This window comes from Toxorhynchites rutilus, chromosome 2, assembly GCF_029784135.1.
Source record: "Toxorhynchites rutilus septentrionalis strain SRP chromosome 2, ASM2978413v1, whole genome shotgun sequence".
In the NCBI taxonomy this organism is placed as follows: Eukaryota; Metazoa; Arthropoda; class Insecta; order Diptera; family Culicidae; genus Toxorhynchites; species Toxorhynchites rutilus.
In genome coordinates this window covers 317,680,351-317,695,368 of record NC_073745.1, presented here as the reverse complement: position 1 = coordinate 317,695,368, position 15,018 = coordinate 317,680,351, and the positions used below count along the sequence as shown (strand labels likewise).

The window sequence follows — 15,018 nt, the reverse complement described above, 5'->3', positions numbered from 1 at the left end:
TAGTAGCCATTTAGGCGTGAGGTTTTCTGTTCCATTATATTATGGTAAATTACACTGTAGTAGCCATTTAGGCGTAAGGGTATTCTATCTGTTCTTCCATTGTTCAGCAGACCGGACAGCGGAGACAGTTGATATTGATCATTGTTGGGTTATTTATAGAACAGCAGCCCAATGTTTATTACAGAGCAGAGCAGTTGTATGGATGAATTGATCTGTGTTCCACCGTGGATCGATCTCCATCGCTGATGATGGTTGCGTCGACGAGGGCCCTAAGTTTGAACTCACGATCGATCGCTTAGTAAGCGAACGCGTAACCAAGTGGCTACGAAGACCCCCAGTGGAAAACTAATCAACTTGGTGCTTTTTAACGAATTTAAACAGAATTTTCTGCTGGCGCTCTGAAATCGCGGGTTTTCTGCATAAAAATGACTCCCAAATTTATATCGTACATTTTTCGCAACCCTAAAAAAATAAAAAAATAAAAATATACTCAGATATCTTTAGAAGTCTTTGGTTAAGCAAAATGTTGAAATAATATTCCAAGTGCAGCGAAAAAAATATTTTTTTCTGGACGACAATATGCCACGGCTTTAGAAAAGGTTAAAATCTTCCCCCAGAACATTTTTCAAATTTTTATCTCTTTTTTGTTTGGTATTACTGTCAGTGGTTTTGATGCCAATTTTGAGCGCGATCTGTCATTTAGTTTGTTTACAGCGTCATTAGGAACAATTCACTATTTTTTGTTCGACTATTTTTGATATGGATAATTCTATTTGTCAAAGATATTGTGTGAAATTTTTGTGTTTCACAAAATCTTTTGTGTTTTTGTGTGTTTCACACAAACATATCTATCCCAGGAATTAACCTCGTTCTATTAAAATAAATAACGCGATCATAGCGAACGAAGTAAAGTAGAACCCCGCGAAGAATTCAATTTACGGAAGAAATGCAATGAAGGCATTAGTTTTTCAATCAAGAACTTGTTCTTCGAACCATATTTTCAGCTTTGAGCTGTTGAGATTCGAATTGCTGCTCCAGATATTTTTTCGCGCCCAAACACGATTAGAGTCCAATATAAGCAATTACATCCTGTTCTGAATTTATATTCGACTGTAAACCTTCGAAATATGCTGAAAACTGGCAGGCAACACAAAACTTCTCAGCATTTGGACACAGGAATTGTAAAAGCTTTTGAAACTAAACCTTATGGCCTGATAGTAGCAAACTTGAGAACTTTAGAACCAAAAAACGGCCAATTACTTGACAGAGACTCGATGAAAGCACAAAGATGCACATCATTGCAAACTATTTAACTTGAGGTTGAAGGTTGAAAAGCTGATGATGAAAGTATTACTGGAGCAACCAGGGCCTTTGACGGCGTTTTTTTTTCGAAAGGATAACGACCCCAAACATGCCAGCAAAATTTCAAAGTATGTAGAAAAAAAAGAAATGGTATAAACCATATTTGAAATCATAAAAGTAAAATATAGAAACAAAACAGACCGTAAATAAGATTGCACAGATCGTGCACAACAAATAGGTATGAACAATAAGATGTTGTGAATTGCTCTAAGTTACTAATTTTTGTGACCGACTGCATTTTTCGATCAAACGAAAGTAACTATTCGAAGGTGAACCAATCCTTCACAGCCAAAAAGTTTTGATAATGAAATATTCTTTATTATATAACACTAAATTTTAACTGACCCACTTTTCTCTCCTCCACTTCCAGAACCGCCCCTGCGATGAGCTACCAGTGCAAACTGGTACTCACGCTGTCGCTGCTGGCGACCGGCGTGAGCTTAGCGAGCACCTCGTTGGACAAAGCGATCGGCTCCGGTGCGCTCCCGAAAGCACACGATCCACTGTTCAACAAAATGCTTGCGGAGAAGTCGGACATTCCGATGGCACAGAATCCCATCTTCAACAAGATGCTTCAGGAGAGCCACTCGAAGGAAAACCTGATCGACGACGACGATGACGATGCGCTACTGCCGCCGCACAAAGCGCTTGATCTGAACCCAAAGTATGCCAAGCATGCGCCGCCGAAGAAGATTACCGTTGATCAGCAGCATCCCAAGGTGGAGTCTACGACAATGGGTAGGTATTGGCTCGGGTTTGCCAGCTGCTTGTGCATAAATATTTGATGTCTTGCAGGAATCATTCCTATCGAGAATTCCATCGCTAAGGACAGTTTCGATGACGAGGACGACAGCTACGAAGATGAAAGTGATCTGTTGACAGGGGATGACGTTGATAGAACGGTGAGTGTGCATTTTTATTTTTCAGAGAGAATCATCACAATTGTAATTCAACGCTACAATACATAACTTTGAAGGACGCTGAAATACTGCCACAGATTGAAGATCTGTCTGATGTAAAGTTCTCTCAACCTTCGATAACAGAAACTCCTCGCGCAGAATCAGTAAGTTTGTTGTGTCTCGTTCCGTCCTCGATCATCTGTGCAATGTTCCTTCACCTTGAAGCATCCTCATCAATGTTTGTGCCATTATATCCAAAATTTAGTGAACATCCCACCTAACTTATATTTGAATCACTCCTGATTCCCAATTCAGAAAACGGTTGCTGAGTCGAAGAAGCAGTCACCTAGTAGTACTACTGCTAGGGCTCCAAGTGCTTCCAGCACAGCTGCGCCTGATGACGAGTACTACAATGACGACGATGAGGACAGTATTGAGCTGGAGAGCGAAAAAATCGATCCCCTAGCAATCGACAAACTCCTCGCGCAGAACCCTGTAAGTCGGTGCAACCCAACCGTCATCTTCAGTAACTGCCATTTCGCTCTCGCCAAGTTCCTAATAACTCATCCGGTTTTACTCGCGCCATAAGAATGCATGATTGAACAAGTACTCCGAATTCACGCCGCATGATTTTGTTTGTTTCTCCCCAAAGCCCAAATCGACAACCGAATCTCCCAAGTCGTCGACCGCCGCCAAACCCAAGCCCAAGAGTTCCACCACAACCAAGGGCACTACAGCTGTCGATAACGAGATCTTAGATGAAATCACCGACGACGACGAAGACTATCAATACGATGACGAGGACACCGAGAACGAAAAACTCGACCTCGATGCCGTCGACAAGTTGTTGTCCCAGAGGAAGCAAAAGCAGAAGGAGGGTGGTGCTGCTGCTGCTGTCACTGCTGGATCAAGCGCTGGCAAGAAAACAGACGGCAAACACGGCGTAAGTCGCTTTGTTCGCTTGAGCATGTGCGGAGTTGGTTGAGGAATGGGTTGTGTAACATTTACCCGAATACCATTCGCCCGAATCACGTTTATCCGAAGCTCATTCACCCGAATGTAACAAATACCCTAATGCGACATTTACCCGAATGCGTTATTTAAACGAATGTAGCGTTTACCCCGTGAAGAAGGAATAATCCCGAGAAATGAGGTTATGGAGCAATTTTACCCCAAATCGGACGGCCGCTGACCCGACCCTCTCCGATATATGATGAAAACAACCTGAACTCACATTTTGTATTATCAGGGAACCAATTTCAGTCATTACTGATTTTTCTAAATTAGAATTCAAAATCAGGTCCCGAAATCTTCGAAGGTGAAAAATGAAGACCGACTCTACTCTCCGTGGGTCCGTGGTGACTATGACTGGTGAACTAGTCCAGTCAGTGGTTAGTTTAACTGACGTGACTAATGAATACAAATCTGCCTCTTCATTCAACTGACTTCAATCCCCACTTCCATTTCCCCCTGACACTAATTTTATACCCGCGTACGCAATCTTATTTTTGCGTCCATATAAAGAGGAACGAAAAAATGATTTCTGATGTAAAAAAGAAGTTACCTCATCAATGGATGGTTTATTGTCTACCCATGGTGAATTCAAACCAACGAACTTAGACATTTATCAAATATGTATATCAAATAAAGGTTCGTTTTTCAAAAAAAAATCTAATTTTAACGTTTGTGACACCAGTAAATGAAGCTAATATTTTGCATAGGGTATATTATTGTGCAAATCAACATTTCGTACCATGTTCCGAATGAAAAACCGATATAACTATTTCTATTAGCACCCTAAACCATACTTTTCGTTTCGCATGCCGTAAAAAGTCCCAGAGTGCCGATTTTTGACAAAAAAAAATTTTTCAAGATGACACTAGATCTCGACGTTCCATGCCATTTTAAGACATTTGGCATCAAAAAATTTTTTTCGAAAACCTCGATTTCCTTTACTCCCCCCTTGGGTGAATTTTCGATTTTCAAAAAACTCAAACTTTGACCGCTTTACGCCACTCTCCCTTAAGTCCGATTGAGCTGATATTTGGCATAGGGTGTTTTTTCGAGGTGGTGAACATTTTTTATACTTTTTTAAACTCGAGATGACCATTTTCATACATGGTACACGGTTGTGCTCCCTTGGCCGAGTGGTTAGCGTCATAACTAACATGCCGGGTGTTCGGGTTCGATTCCCGTTCTGGTCGGGGGAATTTTTCGTCAAAGAAATTTCCTCCGACTTGCACTGTGATCACGCGTAGAACTTGCCACTCAGAATGCATTCAAGGCGTGTTATTTGGCATAGAAATCTCAACTAAGTACTAATAAAAATGACGCAAGTAATACTACGTTGAGACGGCGAAGTTCCTCTAGGAACGTTAGTGCCATTGAAGAAGAAGAAGAACATGGTCGAGAGAAAGAGAGGAACGAATTCGTTTTGGGGGAAGTCACTTCAAAATGCAATGAGGACAATTTGACTGGGAAGAATGAAATGATATAGTCAAGTCGGTAGAGGGAGATAGCGACTAAATGCCCGACTGACTGTTTGACTATAACTATGCTATGCTATAACTGTTAGTTGACTATAACTATGCAGAGCCCTGTTCAAAATCATTGATATTTCTTCCAAAAAAAAAACGGTACTCAAAATCCAAATGACTGATTGATTAAAGTCTTATTCTAGAACTCACCGTTCTCGAGATATTTCAAACTTTGTCAAATTGGAAGGGCTTCACAATAAAAATATACAAAAAAAATAATTCGAAAGAGGGGAAGGGGGTGTTATGGGATATAAAAAATTTTAATACTAAATTTAATTTTTGAGTATGATTTTTTCAACAGTGCATTTCAAATATTAATTTGAAATATAATATTAATATTCCTGAATAGTTCATTACATTTCAACAACAGGCATCTGGATTTTGAGTTTCTAAAAAAAGAAAGATCAATGATTTTGAAACCACCCTTTTCAAAAATCAGTCTTAATTTAAATTTGTCATATGGTCGGGGTTCTGCCGAAACGAACCAAGCGCCAAAACATTATTTTGAGATATTTCAATTTGAAGTTTGGGCTCCCACAAATTGACTGTGTCGGATCAAATCTACCATTTTATCGCTCACGTGTTACAAACAGGATGTCGAACATAATACTCCCTTTCATGCTGTAAGCATACATCTTCGTCAATTTCTGATTCAGAACCTTTAGATATATAAAAAAATCAAAATTATGTTTCTGACAGACACGTAAAACTTCGTTTTCTTTGCAACCAGAGCGAACCAAGTCCATGCTAGCCATAACATCCATAACATAATATCATTACATAACACATTAGTATTTTGTTATGGCTCTTGACTAATTTCATGAATGGTATATATATATATATATATATATATATTTATATATATATATATATATATATATATATATATATATATATATATATATATATATATATATATATTTATATATATATATATATATATATATATATATATATATATATATACTCACTTTTGCTGTTTATGACAAAATAATATCTTAATAAATGATAATAAATTGATTTAAGAATGCATTACACTTGGTTCTCTGTGGAAATTTGAAAAATACATATCAGCGCTTCTACACTTCATTGCAGCCCGTAGGCTGTCTTACTTATCAGATCCCGACGACATTTGATTCCAGGAGCTGTTCGAAGCACAAAAATTTGTTGAAGATTCGAATCTGTTTTCTTGGAGAAAACGGTTACTATTATTCGATGCCATATTGTGGTTTTATGGTTCGCTTTGGTTGAATGCAATTTCGTCTTTCTACAGTCTGTTACACAGAATTTTCGTCATTATTTTATGCGTCCAATGGTGTAAGTAACTCAATTTTGAAAAAAAAAATGGCGCTGGGTTCGCTTTGGCAGAATCCCGACCATATGATAATGTAAATTGAAATTTTAGGTAGCTTCCATCATATGTACCAAGTTTCGATTGAATTGAAAAGTCGCGTCAAAATTTGCCGTTTTTCGACTGATTTGGCATGGAATTGCTTTAGGTTACTTGAAGATAATCTCTGTTGCGCGTTGTGACATATGAAGTTTTTGTTTCGTCTAGTAGTCAATAGCTCGCGTTTTCATAATCACTTACCGCAGTGAATCCTGATTTTTGTTAACCATTCCCACTAACAACTATCCCTTCCATGATAAACGCTAGGGAACCACGCTATAGAGGCGACCCTTCTGGCCTTCGGGCGGCGAATATCATACTAACATTCCTTCCCTTCCCCTGGTGACTGTAAGGACGTTGCTGGCGTCATTATTGACCATTTAAAGCTCGAATCACCGAAAATTGCTAGTGATTTGCTAGTCCCAAGCGTCATTCTGTGTGTTCTTTGTGCAATTTGGTTGGTTCAGGTCAATCACGGAGAGCAACTAAGAATAGTACAGTCTACCCAAGCTCAAGCTGATTTGGCGTGGAATTGCTTTATGAGTTTTGTCGAATCTCCTAAGCCAAGATTTAATCAATACAACATGAGAGAGCAATTAAATACAAAGTATAATTAAAAATTGTAATGATGAAATTTTAAAATGATGCGGGAGTCTACGCTGATTAATTTTTTGGACTTACTGTAGGCACAATTGACATTGACGTCTTCTTTCCTTTCCGTATTGCTCTTTGAAGATAAAAGATTATTTAGAAATTAACACGGACTTTGATTTTTTTTTACGAAATAGAAGCAGCATCAACTATATAAATCAGAAATGTTCTGAAAACATGAAAAGAATTGGTAATAAAAAAAATGAATGGGTGATGGGTGAAAATGAATATCTATGATATAACCGCAAGGTTGACGTGGGACTACGGTTGGCTTAGTCGAATTCAATTGAACTCAACATATTTGATGTGTAAGTAAAGAATATCAACAAACGCCATATAATGTGAGGCACCTTGGTTTAGATGGCTGTGTTAGGTAACACATTTCGGTGGGAACAAAAGTTCCCCCAATTGCATGTATTTGTAATGCCAATTTCCCCAGGCATAGGCTAGCCAAACGTACCGTTTTGAACGGGACAGTATCGTTTTCCGACCATTTTTGATTATCCCGCCTTTTTATCAATTTGTACCGTATTTTCAGGATGAAGAAATCAATATTTATTCCTTTATTTATTTTTAACTTGTTTTCGAATGACTATCTTTAACATGCAGTTGAGTTCTCCGACATTTGAAGCGTCGCTGTGAAAGTGTATAACTAGTTTCATAACTACACGTTGCATGTAGAACAAGTGGAGAGATTTTCTGATTTCGTCGGTGAACATTATGCTAAATTGTTCGAACGTGGTAACACACAATTACTCATCAGTGATTGTTAGTGACATTTCGAACATTTCTGCTACTGAAGTTGGTTGTAATTTTGATGATTTTATTGAAAATTTTCAACATACAAGGGAAGATGTGTTATTGACTAGTGAGGTGCAAAGTGTTCTTAAAAGTCTGTTCCATTCAGGTGAAATACGGAGGCTAAATTTCTTAAAACTGTGGAATTTTTTAAGGTACATTGTACATTGATAAATTGAAGGCTACAGGAGAAGTCTAGGATACTCACAACCAGAGATGCCAACCTACCTGATTTTTCAGGATTTCCCAGACATTTTAGCACGCTCCCTGATATCCTGACGAACACTCAATTTATCTTGATTTTTCTGAAATGATACTTATTTTTCCTGATTCTTGTACTCTTTACATTATTCGTGATAAATTTTCCATGTCAAAGTTTTCTTTCATGATAGTTACATTAAGTTAAATTCTCTAGACGCAAAGATGTGCTTAACTTTTTTTTATCTCTACCCTCAATTGTTTGGTGGTTTTTCAAAACAGTGCTAAAAAGTTTCATGAAACCAGATTGTCTGACGAATTTATGAAATTACAACGAGATTAAGTTTGAGGAACCACATTGCTTTTTTCCGAAATATATATTTTTATCAAGGCTTATATGGCATTAGCCTGACGGGGCATTGCATTATTGTGGATAATGTGTATGTAGATGCGTCCCCAGAGTTGTTAATGTAGGAATACGTTTCAGATTGTAAAATTACTCAAGAGAAAATTTTTGAATCCACAGTCAATATAAAAAGACTTTATATGTAATCTGTTCTTCTGATTCAAAGTAGAATCAACTGTAATGATGGGACTGTTTTTCACATGCATGACTCGCAGCAGTTTTCGATGAGGCTCGCAAACATGTTCTGGGAGGATAGAATATTGAAGCTGTGTGAAAGATGACGAAAGATTGTGAAACAGAACTTTTAGAAAAATTAAATTATAATGATTTGATTGATTTTCCCAAAAATCGACATCAACTTTTCGGACAAACCAATATGAGCTATCCTGATTTCTTAAGAAAATGTCAAGTAGATATGCGTAGAAGAATCAAAAATTACCGCGAATACCCATCAATCTGAAGCAATAAAAAATTAATAAAATTGGTGAGTTATATATATGATATGATATTTTGATTGCTGTGTTAGGGGACACATGTCGATGGGAGCAAAAGTTCCCCTCAATTTGCATGTATTTGCAATGCCAATTTTCCTAGGCACTTTGGTTTTTATGGCTTTGTTGGGTAAACCGTAAACGAGCCAATCAAAACGGGCCAGATAGGGCGTTCAGATAGCGCATGACATTCTATAGTTATTCAATTGCTTATCTCATGAAAAATAACATTTAATTAACTGTGATAGATGCCTAGAAATATTTCCTATTAATTGATGTATTGATTTTTATTCCGAAATTTTTCCTAGAAATGTTCGAATTATAAGCATTGGAAATCTTTAATTTTTTCCTGCATGTTCTGTATTTAGGTTTTCATTTTAACCCCCATATATTCCGGTTAGACGTAGTCCCATGTCAAAAGATCATTTTCGTTGAGATTATAATCAGAATATAAAAAAATTACGTTACAGACTCCAAAAGTAAGGTAATATTGTGTTACCTCGAAAGAAGTGTAACTCCATTGATATTCAAAACATACCATTTATTCACTACAATTACTTTTTTGTTTTTATTAATGAAAAGTAAAATAAAACAAATCTTAAATGGAATATAGGCGCAATACAATTGATTTTTTGATAAAAAAAAATGGGAGTGTGTTTACGTGGCTAATTCTTTAACTGCAGCAGTATTCTTTCGCGTTTTTTATTTCGTTTTTAACCCATTTTATGCCAAGCGTTCAAAAAATCAAACAGCAACTTTGATAATTTTCCATGGGTTTGGAAATGGTGGATAGGGTAAGGTTTTGGCATCAAATGATAGTTTAGTCTGTATCTACCACCTACTATCAATTTCATTCAATTTTGTATTACTTAATTGGACAATAAATCCTATTTAAAGCAACTATGTGCGGGCAGTACATAACCTCACATGAACCTAACAAAAGCCAAAACCTTATAAAATTCAAAACTATGTAAACTGTTCTACAGTATTACTTTGATAAAAGATCACACATTGTGATGTAGGAAAGAAACCATTGGATTGAACCTCCTACCGGAACAAAAATGTAGGTATTGGCCAATGTTTTTGTTTGGTGATTCTTCGTTATTTTTTGTCATTTTCCGAAAAACGGAAATTTTTTTTTTTTGAAGATTAGGGTTTCTGTTACGCCAATAATCAGAAATCTACCGATGGCGTTTTTAAAATATTTTTTTAGCTTGGTCGTTAAAATGAATTTAACAAACGTAAATATTTCAATTCGAATTCAATATTTATGAAAAAATAATAATTCTTTGGCAAATAAGCTTCTTTGTCGAATGGTGTTCAACTGTTTATTTTTTCAGAATAATCAAAACAAAATTTTAAACTTTTTTTTTAGTTTTTTTTCATTCGGGATTAGTTACCATTCGGGTAAACGTTACATCCAGATGAACGGTATTCTAGTGACCTTGATTCTCGTAATTGCTCTAGAATCTGGCTGTGTTATTATACTGTTATTTCATCTCCTCCTAACGCATTATCTATCTTTTCTTTGTTTTTTTTATAGATTTGAATATCTCATTCTATGAATTTTATGACGATTGCTTGAAATTGACAGCTTTTTTCTATGTGTATGGGCTACGTGATCCAAATGACTGGATCATGTTTATGATCGAATTTGAAAGTCCATAATTTAAACATAATTATTAATTAAATTAATATGAAAGTGAAACTGTGTAAAATATATAAAATATAGTACGTAACGCCGCCTTATCTGCTTCTGGGTCTACCCACGCAATATACGAGTTTTTGGATACTTATTATTTCATAAATGTGAAAATTATAATAACGCTTACCAGAATTAAATATAAAAATACCCTCTAAATAAATAACTGAAAATAAAATTCGGGTCAATGATACGTTCGGGTACCTGACACATTCGGGTATTTGTCACATTCGAGTGATTGGAATTCGAGTGGATGTCTTTCGGGTAGCTATCATTCGGATAACTGTCTTTCGAGTAAATGTAACATGTTCGAGGAGTGTTTCTTGGCGACTAACGGATTTGGGTTGAGGTTTCGAAATTCCGCTTCACTAATAATAATCTTCCAAAAATTCGGGGTTCCGGTTTTTATTGTATGTTGTACATATTTGGTCTGTGGTTCAAACTGCTTGTTTGATTGAGATTACAAAAAAAACCTAACGATGATCTTCCCCTCCATAGAACCAAAACTACCCCGAGTATTACGATGAAGACGACGATGACGATGACGACGATTACAACTTCGAGGAGCAGGCTCATCTGTGCCCACGGGACTGTATCTGCGAGCGGAACATGCAGGCCTACCTGGTGGCCACCTGCAGCCGTTTGGATTTGGACACTCAAAAGTTTTCTCCATTGATTACCGATCTGCAGGTGTTGGATGTCGGTCCAAAATACCCGATTGTGCTGAGCGCCGAATTTTTCAAGCAGATTGGACTGTCCCACGTGGTTTCTATCAAGATCAGCAACTGTACCATCGAATACATCAACCAGTTCGCCTTCGCCGGTCTAGATGATCTGTACTCCGTGAATTTGACCAACTCGGGAATCGACATGCTCCATCCAGATACTTTCGCGAAGAACACCAAACTGCGTCTGCTCACGTTGTCCGGCAATGACCTCAGTGCTATGCAGAGTGTCAACTATAACACCCCGTACACCGATTATATGCTCAAGGCCCCATCCATCGAGGAACTGGATATTTCCAAATGCAACTTGCAGGCACTCCAATCGACCGCCTTCAATGAACTCAAGAACATCATTTACATCAATCTGTCCGACAACAAGCTAAAGACCCTCCCTGAAACCATCTTCGAAAAGGTGGAAACAATCGAAGAACTTGATCTTTCGATGAACAACATCACCGAGCTGCCGAAGAACATCTTCAACAAGACATCGCTAGCGATTCTGCACCTCAAATACAACATGATCAGCAGCAACTTGGACTTCGTTACCGCCGATCTGCAGAAGCTCGATCTGAGCTACTGTCAGATTCGTACCATCAACGGCCAGATGTTCAAGGGTATGGAGGGTCTTACCACCCTTATCCTTAAGGGCAACCGCATCAAGAAGATCAACCAGATTGCCTTCACCTCGCTGAAGAGCCTCCGTCAGATCGATCTCTCCCAGAACTACCTGGAGCAGATATCCGCTCTGACCTTCCTCGGCAACAAGGATCTGGACATCATCAAGTTGAACGAGAACCCGCGGCTGAAGCAACTGCCGGCGGAAGGCTTCCAGAGTTCGTATGGCACCTTCAATACGTACTTCCTCGACGTTTCGAACTGTGACATTTCCGATCTGGCCGACAACACCTTCAAAACTATGCCACAGATCACCCGGCTGAATTTGGCGTGGAACAATCTGCAAACCATGAGGCCGAAGGTGCTGAGCCATTTGGATAAACTGATGGATTTGGACCTGAGCAATAATCTCATCACCGAACTTAGCGAGGAAACTTTCGCCAAAAACAGAAACCTGAACAAAGTATGTGCTTCGACTTTTTTTTCGGAACGACCCTATATAAAAAGTATCTTTTTCTTCACAGCTCAATCTCTCCGGAAACCAGCTCGCTCGTCTCTCTCCGAGCACCTTCGTCCCGCTCCAATATCTCAACCAGCTGGATATTAGCGACTGCGATCTGCGCAATCTTTGGGATTCATCCTCGCCTAACGCCAAGGACCACCAGGTCCTGCCCAACTTGAAGCTGCTCAACGCATCCCTCAACGAACTTTCGAACCTGTACGTGTCGGATCTCGACTCGATGACAAGTCTGCGTGTGCTGGACATCCGGAACAACACGCTGAAATGCAACCCCCACTTCAAGGCCCTCATCAAGTGGCTTGGATCGAAAAAGGTTTCGCTGGCGGATTCCAGCAAGGAACAGCGAACTCACGCCGAGCTGAATGCTTACATCACCGATAACTCGGCCCCGCTGGTGGAGTGGAGCCAATTCGCCCAGGAAATATGCCAACCCGCTAAGAACGCGAAGAACTCGCCGGTTGTGGTCAAGGACACCGAGCTGGACGATGACGAGGACGAGGATGATGACGACGATATCGAAGAGGACGAATCTGAGGATGAGGATGACTACTCGGAGGAGCAAAGCGCCAAGAACGAAAATGTAGTTGACAGCAAGGACGAACTGGATCAATACTACGACGAAGAGGACCGCAATAAGGATGAAGATGAGAACAGCAATGTGATTGATGCTGTCAATGATATTCAGAAAATTGAGGAAGCCATCCTAGGTGGAAATGCGCGGTCGGATGATCCACTGCAGGAAGAGGTCGTCATTTTGGACGGCAGCACTTTGCTCCAAATCAGTGGCCTCTGGCTTCGAATCCTCTGCATTGCGATGGCCATTGTAGTGATCATCATGGCCGTCAGCAGGATTCTGGCGATAATGATGAGGAAACGCGGTGAACGGTACCGTCAAGCCTTGCTGGCATCCAAGAACTCCATCGTCTACCAGAAACTGACGGAAGACATTGTGGCACCCCAAACTCCCAAAGTCCATCGATATGCCCCGATCCAGCAGGTTTAAGGGGGGCGGGGCGCACATTTCGGGGCCTTCCATCCGACTTAACAGCAAATAAAACTTAAGCTTCCAAGCGGTCGTTCCCTGGCGGGAGGACCTTCCCCTGAGAAAGCTACTAAAATAGATTTCCAATCCTTCCAATCTACTCCAGTCAGCTATTTACGTTTTTTGTAACAAATTATACTAGTAGTAAGGTACAGAGTACTTATAGCAAGAGATAGAGCAAGGGAAATCAGCTGTAGTTGTATTTATTAAGTTTCCTCCTTTATTCACCCATACTTGATAACACTTACAAATACAGTAAGCTAGTGCAGAGATGATGGTAAAAAGCAAAAGAGCAACAGCCGCAAATGGTCACAAAAACTAATCGATCACAACCCCTAAAACAAAAGAACAGCGAAAGCCAAGAGAGTGTATTTTTTGTTAGACATTCCGTTGTACATCAACGTTTCCCGAGATATGTTTATTTTTTTCAACTTATACTTAGTTCTACGTAATAATTGGAGAAGTGACGTATTTTTACTCGTATTACTAATATCACACAACAAAAACAAAACGAACCATCGGCCGAAACGGAAGCAATGTTTAAACGTACAGAATAGTTCCAAAATGTGCCATTGAACAATCGGTAAAATAACACCACAATCCAGAGGAGATAGTCGGTTTCAATCTGTTGTTAATAATGGCAAATTAAAAAAAAAAGAAGATGACGAGAAATTGTGAAAAAAGTAACTTGGATAGAAAAAAAAACAGAACGTATGCTTCAGTATATACATATATTTTTCTTTAAATTATTCCGGAAATGTTTACAACATAAAACAACCTGTCGTTTGTTTTGATAAAGTACAGTAGGTTTATCAAACCCGAAATGTGGTATTCTGAGTTTTTTTGTTAGAAAGAAATTGTCATTGATTGTCTTAAATGCGTGAGATGTAAGCAAGTATGGAAAAGTTCTTTCGCTCATTTCTCCACACCTAATTATAAATCACTCTCGTATCTGCATGGAATAATCATGGCGAAAAGAATGCAGCAAGCAATGCACGATTGCACGATTAATCATTTTTCGCTCCTCGACCATCTTCAATCGGGACTGAGAGTGAACATAACAAAACAAAGAGTGGAAAACAACATTCAATGAATAAATACTCCTTTGGAAGGATCATAGTTGGCCTCATACAAACTAATGTCGTATCCAGATGTCGACACCATTTCGCCGTCAACGCGAATAACTTGCGTTAATATGGTCTTTTGCGTTGGCTTAGATCGTTTCATACTAGAAATAAAAAAATTAAAGGAGGTTGTATCCAAGACACGACCACTTTGTTGACATAGAACTACGCTGTCATTTTGTTCAAGTTGCCTATTAATAACTTCGGATATTATTTTACACAGACACACTTATCTCCACTTTGGCGCTCCTCTCAACAGAAGCCCTTTCTATGAATATTTCCGGTCTCGATTAGCTTAGCTGTTATCCTTCGTGAAGATAGTTTTGCTATTGTCATGCGAAACCAAATCACACACAAAATTCTTGAACAATTATTTTCTTGGTGAGCCGATGATAGCCTAGTTTGATGATTCCCCACGCAGTTGTGTAGTTCAGAACCCTATGGAATGGTGTCAGATTGATGTAGTGATTGCAATGCCAGAGACATCGGCGAGTAAGTAATTTGGACGAGTCCACAACTCAATCCGAAACGAAGACATGTGATGACGCAAAACAAGGA

At 38.8% G+C, this 15,018-nt stretch overlaps 1 protein-coding gene across 4 annotated transcripts; it reads left to right on the top strand.

The window, feature by feature from the left end:
- Window positions 1-1,712: 1,712 nt before the first annotated feature.
- Window positions 1,713-14,160, top strand: LOC129768201 (kinesin-related protein 4). 4 transcript variants are annotated; one of them, XM_055769677.1, is made up of 7 exons: window positions 1,713-2,100; window positions 2,158-2,264; window positions 2,339-2,425; window positions 2,577-2,756; window positions 2,914-3,204; window positions 10,933-12,237; window positions 12,299-14,160. In XM_055769677.1, exons 1-7 carry the CDS (start codon window positions 1,746-1,748, stop codon window positions 13,295-13,297), a joined length of 3,324 nt encoding a protein of 1,107 aa, XP_055625652.1. In that variant the 5' UTR covers window positions 1,713-1,745; the 3' UTR covers window positions 13,298-14,160. The 4 variants fall into 4 exon arrangements, with proteins under 4 accessions (XP_055625652.1, XP_055625653.1, XP_055625654.1 ...); XM_055769678.1 differs by lacking the exon at window positions 2,339-2,425; XM_055769679.1 differs by lacking the exons at window positions 2,339-2,425; window positions 2,577-2,756.
- The last annotated feature ends 858 nt before the right edge of the window (window positions 14,161-15,018 follow it).